Source organism: Amblyomma americanum, chromosome 3 (genome assembly GCF_052857255.1).
Source record: "Amblyomma americanum isolate KBUSLIRL-KWMA chromosome 3, ASM5285725v1, whole genome shotgun sequence".
In the NCBI taxonomy this organism is placed as follows: domain Eukaryota; kingdom Metazoa; phylum Arthropoda; class Arachnida; order Ixodida; family Ixodidae; genus Amblyomma; species Amblyomma americanum.
The window spans coordinates 217,442,635-217,451,474 of record NC_135499.1 but is presented as its reverse complement, the minus strand read 5'-3'; the positions used below and the strand labels follow the sequence as shown (position 1 = coordinate 217,451,474).

At 52.6% G+C, this 8,840-nt stretch overlaps 1 protein-coding gene across 1 annotated transcript; it reads right to left on the bottom strand.

The window, feature by feature from the left end:
- Nucleotides 1-326: 326 nt before the first annotated feature.
- LOC144126068 (RNA-binding protein MEX3B) lies at nt 327-7,960 on the bottom strand. Its single transcript, XM_077659976.1, has 3 exons — nt 7,529-7,960; nt 5,936-6,154; nt 327-5,056 (listed from the first exon to the last, which is right to left on the bottom strand). The coding sequence occupies exons 1-3, from the start codon at nt 7,752-7,754 to the stop codon at nt 4,452-4,454; spliced, it is 1,050 nt and encodes a 349-aa protein (XP_077516102.1). The 5' UTR covers nt 7,755-7,960; the 3' UTR covers nt 327-4,451.
- Nucleotides 7,961-8,840: the final 880 nt, after the last annotated feature.

Sequence of the window (8,840 nt, the reverse complement as noted above, 5' to 3'; positions counted from 1 at the left end):
GAATAAAGTAGGCACTTCGCAAAGACGCATCTATTGTTGATGTTTTGACCGGGGTCCTGCCTAGTCTTGAAGAAGACAGGACCCCGGTCGAAACATTGATAATAAATGTGACTTTTAGAAATGCCTACTTTATTCGAGCTTTTTTCTGCGGGAGCCAAAGGAACCTGCTTCTGTAACTCTCTCTCTCTCTCTCTCTCTCTCTCTCTCTATATATATATATATATATATATATATATATATATATATATATATATATATATATATATATATATATATATATATATATATATATATATATATATATATATATAATGAGTGTGTGTGTGATGTAGTGAGAGAAATCTTCGGAGTCCCCATGCCTTCCTGTAACGCATTCCGCCCTAATTAAAAGTGCCAGCGTTTAGCGCTGGATATGGAAGTCGGAGACTTTTCGTTTGATGTGGCTTCACGCGCCTTTAATTCCGGGTCAAGCATGCACGTTTGAGCTCGCTGATATTTCCCGCTGTGATCGATCGCGACCGTCGCTAGCATTAATCGTGGGCCGGCTATTTGCACGGTTGAGAAATGGCAGCGCACATTGCCATTAATCTTGCTGTTGGCGATCGACTTGTAGTGGTTGAGGCCGTTATATGTGTGGCTTTCGGGGTGGGCTTTGTTGCCTCTTGCTTGGGCCGAACTCTCCCACGAGCGCGGGCGAAATTTTACTGCTTATTTTAAACTGTTATAGGAATACAGCACAGCCCAAACTTTTAGACAAGGACGAAGATGGTCTTATCTAAATGTTGCGCTGTTGTATTCCAGCTGTCATGAATTATCAACTAGGGCGATCATCCACGCTCGCCTATTGGAGGCAAGCTTATGATTACAGGGCGCAGTTTTCTAGTATCTGTGAAAGCACTACTTTATCTTGTTCCATCTCAGAAAAGTACACATAGAGGGATTCCATCCAACAAGAAACGTTATTCGATTCAATTTCTTTAGAGCCTTGGAATGCGTAATTAGCCGGACCTCACACGATACAGGACAGTACATGGTATCGTAATCCGCTGCCCGCTTCCGTGCAAAGTTCATCGCTTCTTAGAATGAAAGTTCTCGCCGAGCCCCGCACCAAAGCCCGTCTTCGACGATGTCGCTCGCTTGTTATGGAAAGATAATTTGCGGTTTTCACGATATCGCTTTGAGGAGGTTCCTTTCAAGGCGCTCAGTAATTGAGTGTCGACACAGCGTGGGGTGACATTTTACGACGCCCTAAAGCAAGCGATTGACAAATGCAGCCTTTGCGAGACCCTCGCAGACTTGATAACAAACTACGATAGTGGGGTGGAGATTACCAGGGGCCTGGGTGCAAACATAGCAGCCACGGGAAAGTATCCTGATGTCGCGCAGATTCGCATTACACGAACCGAACATTTAAGTTTTCTTTAACGTGTACAGCTACGCGCTATGACCGTATTTGCAGCTTGCATAAGGAAACAAGGTGTGCTGAGCAGCGAGTGACTTCGGTCGAGACGAACTCTATTCCGCGCATTCTATGCTTTCTCATGCATCAGCCAGTGAGTATGTTCAGCGCCGCCACCTTTTCGAATCCGTAGCCCGCTGTTTTGACGGTCCTGCAGAACCGTGCAAAACTCAACACGTGTGGGGTGCAAGAGCTTGTTTATGTATTCATGCTCGGCTTTCGCACTTTTTTAGGCGCTGCGGTTGACCAACGGCACTGACGCGGAATGCCAGTCATTTATGTTTGCTTTTTTGCTTGCTACGCAGTTGTGCATGAACCAAAAATGAACTAAAGAAGCGCGCCAACACAAGTCTGAGCGGCTACGGTGCTCGGCTTTTGACGGCAAGGCAACACTTCACTTCTCTCTTGGATGTACACAAAATACATTTTTTTTTTTCGCTGTCATCATCTTGTCAAAGCCGCCAGGGCTGTAAAAGCGCTTTCACCGGCTAAGCGTTGTTTTCACGGCGCCGCAGCAAAGCTGTGCGGGAAAGCGGAAAACCTCGAGCGCACACGCGGGCTGTAGGCCCTAGGCTGGGGCTATTTTTGGCCACGACCGGCAAGAGCTTACGAATGCGGGCAGGTTAGCCCGCGATGAATCACACGCAGACGCCGAGGCGTGAAGAGAAATAGCGCGGCATGAATCCTCGCTTTCAAGCCCTCTCCTGTCATGGGCATCATGTCACTGCAGCACCTTTGGACACAAACGGCGCGAACGACTGGCCATGCAGGTGAACGAAGCTGGCTTCGAAATGCTACCGAGTGCTGTCTCTAACCAAGCTTGCCTGACGTGTCAGAGGCGCTCACGGGCTTATTTTCACGCCGCCGCTACTTAAAATACGGAAGTGACGTAAAAAACAGGCAGAAGAGTTCCTTCCGTTACGCCTCGCACTTCTATGACAGGCAGTAAGATCGGTCCGTGTAGTCCCCTGGAGCGTTTGTATTTTGTGGAATTCTCGCGTGGCCCGACAAACAATGGCAGAGCGATAGCACTTCGAGATTTTTTTGGTTTCAACGTAGCATCCGTACACACTACGCGATCCGTACACACTACGCGAATGTCGGTGACCGTCGTCCGGCAGTGAACATGAGCTGAGCCAGCAGCAGTGACCTTTAAATGATTCACGTGACGCGATTCTGGGAAATATTGCTGTTTTACGGAAGCGAGTAACTCAAGTTTGTCACAAGCTGAGTCACTAACATAAGGCTATGCCCAGACAGCAGTTCCAACGCAAGCGGTGCGTGCGTAAGCGTCGCAGCCAACTGCCCGACCGTCACATGTTTCTGACGTCACTTGTAGCCTTAGTTGCCACATCCGGACTGTAATAAAAAATAGGCGACTTCGCCGCAACGATTGCGCGATAAATCCCGAGGCGTCGTCGGGCATGCGGGTTACCAGCGGGGATGAGAAGGTCCATTTTTAGAGCGCCGCGGACGTCCGGGCAGTATTACGCTACCTGTTGCAACGAGGAACGGGTCGAGGGAAGCCAAGCGCGCCGCTCTTTCCGCCAGCTAATCGCCACCGAAACGTCACTTTCGGGCGGCAAGGGAGGGCAGCGGCGCGCAGACGGTGGCGAGGGGTTGTCGTCCGACGGGGGAAGTGCGCTGGGCGGCGAGGCGAGCGAGAGTGTTCTCCGGTAGGAAGGGTGAGGGGTGATCGTCCGCAGCCAAGGCCGCCCGGCTGCGCCCAAACTCCGCTGCCCCAGTGGGCTGCAACTGGTTCCCGCCGCGGCCCTTGAACCGGGCCCCAAGGTCCCCGCACCGGCTCTTGACCCCCATCGATGCTTAAAGAGCGAGGAGGGGGGAGGAAGAACACGACGACACCATAAGCGAAGTCGGCAGCTGGACGAGCTCGTTGCACGCTTACGCGGAAGCCATGCTTATGCGAACACTGTCCTCCCCTGCGTGCGCTCCAAAGTTCGCGTGCTGCTTTCGGCGATTTCTCGAATTTACTAAGGAACGCTGTTGACACGATCGCGATTCAAATGAAATCAGCTAACATCAATGAGCAGGCGTGCTACTCTGACCTTTCAGGGATCACTTCCTTAGTCTCTGAGTGCGCCAGTCTTGACGGGAATGAGTGCATCTTTGCAGCCAGAAGCTACTATAAGAATAGTGGCAGGCTTGTCATCCATGCACATTCATGTCAGATTTGGGACTGTTATGAGACCAAGTGCTGACACGCAATGAAAAATTTCCTGTGGGTTTCAGGCAACTGGCAGAGCCAGGGGAGCGTGTGTGCACCAGGAACACAGCCACACGGGTCTTCGTTCGTACATATTTATTAACAAGTAATATCATCTCGGAACAAATAAAATGAGGGCGATCTCTATAAAATCACTTGGCAATGTTTGTGCATAAACAAGATATTCTCGCGTGGAGAGAGTAATAAAATACGAACCGATTGAATCTCAAAAGGTCGGACATAGCCATTGTGTATATGGATACTCTCCTCAGTAGTAGTAATAAGTATGAGCCTACGCACAGGTATTGCTAGGGGAGCCGCACGGGGTGGGCCGGCCTGAGTCGGGGGGCCTGGCCGTGCGGCACGTAGCTCAAAATAGAGTAGTGTACATCATCTCTGTGGGGGCCACCATGAGGCGGGGGCCCACCGTAAGTACGCGCACACAAGACGCTTCGTAACACCAAAAATACATATCTCCATCTGGGGGACATTTAAAATTTGAATAATAAAATATATCGGGGATTCCGGCGGGAAGCAAACAGCTCTCTGGGCAACACAAGTGAACAACTGAAGGGTCGCCGCCAACAGGACGTTGCATACGGGGGGCCTTATTGCCTGCCGGGACGAGCTGGCAGCTGCTGGGTTGTGAGCAACTGGAAGACTACGCGAACCGCGCAAAACTATAGTACACGATGGGTGAGGGCACGAAGGGGGACACGAAACAAAAGAGAGATGAGTATGTTCACAGAGGGGAGGAGGACTATGTGCCTAGGAGTAGATGCGCATGGCATGCGCGCACGGCTGGTTGCACACGGGGCACAGGGGCTCGAGCTTGCCACACACCCGATTGGCGCATTCCATGCAGAACATGTTGTGGCCGCAGGGCACCAGCGCCGCCACCACTTCGCTCTCAAAGCACACCACGCAGTCGCGCTTGCCCCTCTTGGGGCCCGAGCCAAGTGAGTCGGTTGGCGAGCTGGCCACGCTGTCCACACCGCCATTGCGTGGTGCTGCTCGCCCCTCCCAGGGCAGGCCCGCGGGGTCAAAGGTCGGGGAGTCCCCCAAGCCCTCGTCAGACTCGTACGTGAAGCCATACAGCTTGGCGGGGAAGCCGAACACCTCCGAGAACTCTGAGGGCTCCTCTTCGCCAAGCCCACCACCTGTGCGCATGGCTATGTGCGCCTCGATCTCTCGCTTGGCCGCCTCCACGCTCTCCGGCAGGCCCGTCACCTCAAACACGGGCTCCTTGTCTCTGCTAGGGGTGACGATGTATGTGTTGGTCTGCTGCTGGATGCGCTTGATGGTGGCTCCCTTGGGTCCGACTACCAATCCCACCACTCTGTAGGGCACCCGCACCTGCAACGTCGTCTGGCCTGCAAGTAGCAATAGCACTTACCACCAATGCCATCTCAACAGCCACACGCTCTGCAGCAGGAACAAACACTAAGTTCTCAATGACAGGATACATGCAGGTCAGGCATCTACCCACATGACCGAGGCATGCAGTCTGCACAGGCCACAGCTCAGTGCAACAGCATAACAACCTTTAACGATGAGAGAAACTATGACCGCTATACCTAAATGCTGAAGTATTGAGTGATGGACTATATCTGTACAGCGTACCCTCACATGAGCACACACTGGACATTCCTTTATACCCATTATCATCATTATTGGCCAGGTTATGTCCACTAGACGACAAAGATCTCTCACTGATCTCCAGCCACAGCCACCCTATACCAGTAAATCTCACCTCACCGATCTAGTCTTCCCAACTACTCTCAGCCAAACCCGTTCGTGTTTTCCTTCCCATAACAGACCACTGGTTGTCTGTCATCAGCATTGCATGCTCTGTCCAAGCACATTTTCTCTGCTCGATTTTTGCTATATTTTCAGTGACCACCACTATTAGCCACCTGGATGCAGTTCTATATGCAAATTACTGCCAGGATACAAGAATGATATATTTTCCTTTTGACGGAAATTGACAAGCTGCTGTTGGAAAACAAAGTGCTCGCCAAATATACTCCATCCCATTCTATTATCATGGCAATTAAAGACAAGTTTAAATCTGCTGTCACCACTCGGCATAGAAAAGTTCAATACCTCATTAGAACTGTTGTGACCTTTCACTCTTCATGTGACAAAATAAAAATAGCTAAGCCCAACATTCACCATCCTCACCCCACCATCACCCTTGACAGCCTACACAGCACATGCAAGCATGCAGGGGCATTAGCAGCAGGTTGTACCTGGAATGTTTGAATTGGGGCCTGGAGCCAGGCTGCCATTGAGGTGGTTTTTCCGCTGTGCCCGGATCTGGCTGAAATGATCAGCTGCCGACAGGATTTCTCGCTTTGCGGCTGCAACGTCCTCTTTCCTGCCAGTGACCACAAACACAGGCTCCTCTCCTCGAACCGGTGTTTTGATGTACGTGTTGGTCTTGGCACGAAGAGCCTTGATTTTGCAGCCTGCATCCACATGAAATGAGTAAAAATTACTCATCGCACCTTTTACGTGCTCAATGCAAAGTGTCCCGAACGGATTTTGTGCTACCGCTTTCTTTGCGAACAACGCTTTGTAAATACAGAAGCAAGCATGGCATCATCCTGTGTTGCATATTCTGTTGTCTATTATCTATTCTATTACCTTGTGTTGCATATATGTATACTCTACGAATAAGCGACGGCAACAGTTTGCGCAATTTCGCACAACCGACGGCGACGCTTCCGACACCAGGGCAACTGGCTGCCCTACGGCTAAGTTCGAGAACAGCAAATGGGCTGCCTGCTATCTCACGCCTCCGAAATCCGCGAAGGACATGCTTCTAAGCGCAGCGCTGACTTGCAGTATTATTTGATGCACAGGACTATCAACCACCAACCAAGTCGCATCGCATCCGCACGCGTCAGGCACGAAGCCCTATACACGAATGCCAAGCTGCAGCTGACAACGGTAGCGATCGCACTGCTCTCGCTTATCTCCGCAGTTCATGAAATAAAAAAAAAAAACAGCAACTCTCACAGCCAGCTAAGAAGCTATCGTTCGCTTTCTTTCATGGTTTCGGTACTCTCACGCACAGCGAACGATAAAAATAATGCGCAGTATTCGCGAGCCTGCAGAACTCGTGCTTGTGAGAAACTCTTCTCGGAGGCGCGGTTATCCAGCTATATCGCAAATTCTTCACCTGCGCTCGGCCAAGTCAAGCGTGCGAACCATCGGGCGGCGCAGCCGAGCCGGTGTCTGCACGCCGGTCGGCAGCCAAGCGAAGCGTTCCGTTGGCCGCCTGAACCAGCGGATCGCTCCAGCAGTGGAGCGGCGGCCGCGGGGCTCGGGCCGCGGGAAAAGGGGACCCGGGCCCAAGAGGCTCTAAAAGTAGCGCGTCCAGAATAGCTGCCCGAGCCGCGCGGCACGGCTGGACAAAGGCCGGAACACGAGCGGCGAATGCGCGCGGTGCCCGGAGACGTGCTAGGCCTACGCCGCTGCTAGACAAAGGCTGATCGACGTGCCTGGGAGAAAGTGTGCGGTTCGAAACACACCCGAGACACGAACACGAACGGCCGGCGCGACCGGGGAGGCCGGGGAGAAACGATAGCGGCTCGCCTCGGAGAAGGAAGCGCGGAGGGACAGGATGTAAGCCGGCGGCGCGCAACAACAAAGGGCACGCTAACCGGGGATTTAAACAGGCGCTGCAGGCCCAAACCCCTGTGTCCTGGGCTGCGCCGGGGCCCGAAGAGCACGGACCCCGAGAGGACGGCGCGGCGTGCCCGCTCGCATCTCTGGCGCTCCAAATATAGCGAGCGGAGAAGCGTCACGAACAAAGACAACAAAGAGCGACGGCTCACCTTGCCGGCCGACGATCTCCGCGACGTGCTCGGAACTAGGCACAGGGACGCACTCCGTCGTGTTCTGGCTTTTTTTGTTCCTCGTGTCCGCTTCCAGGTTAGGGTGCAGAGAGTCATTTTCGTTGTTCAGTCCCAGCATGGAGAGCTCGAGCGCTAACTGCAGCGCTCGTTGGTCTTCGAGACCCCCGTTGCTGCGCTCCATCTCGGGAAACAGACTAGCAGGCATCACAGGGGGGGTGGCCCTTGCAGGTCGTACAAAACTGACAAAACGTGTATAGTGGTGTTGTATCAAAAGAATATAAAAATAATGTTACACTTTGCACACAGAGGCGAAAGCTCGGCGCACAACCAGAGTCGTGCCTCCCCGAGCACAACCTGAGCCGCACTGGCCGCGCCCGCCCGGTGCGTTCAATCGCAGCCCGCGCTCTTCCAGCAACGCCGCCGTACGGTGACGTCAGGCGCGTGGCGGCGCTGCTATCGGCAACGAGTTCTTATAATGGCGCAGAGCACAGACAACGTTGCAGCAGCGGGAGCGCCCGAGCTCTGTGAAGCGCTTCGCTGGCAGCCGTCTGGCTGCCCGTCTGGAAGCCTAACCAATCGCGAAGCAGCGTCTCCCTCACTCGGAATTTCTGCTTCGTGGGAGCGCTGATGCTGCTCTGCTCATATATGAAGTTCAGCAGCGCTTGTTGAAGGCGTGCCCGCCGTGATGAACGACGTTTCGGCCTTCTTTGTCTCTCCCGAGACCTCGTCCTCCGAGGGGAAGCTGTTGGCAAGATGCTGCTTCTGGGCGTGCGTTTTCGAGCCACATCCGCCGTGCATGACGTACAGTAGCCCTTTATTTTGCATCTACTGGAGGAGGAATAGCATCTACAATACTTTTGGCTGGTCTTCTTGCCGCTTATTTTACCCGTTCTCTGCACTCAGAAATGTCCCACGGTACATTTTACGATATATACGCCTGGAAGAAGGGACATTCACCGTTTTTCACCTCTGAAATGTCGTACGACGTCGATTTCACAGTAATCGAGCTGTTATCGGAGAGATTTTTTTTTCTCTCTCATCTGATGCTGACATCCATTTACATTCGCGCCAGGACCCGGCCGGGACCATGCTGGGGCACCTGACATCCGATAAAGCGGATGATCAGCAAACGGCTCAATGGACTCGACTGCTTATAAGGAGCGAGTCCACAATGGCAGGCAGGCCTTGACCGTGTGCATGGCATCACTTTCGGTGGGAACTGGGTTGAAAGCGGCAAATTCCACTCGGTTTTTCTCTTTTTCTCCTCCGCCCCTTTTTCGGCTGCGTTCAT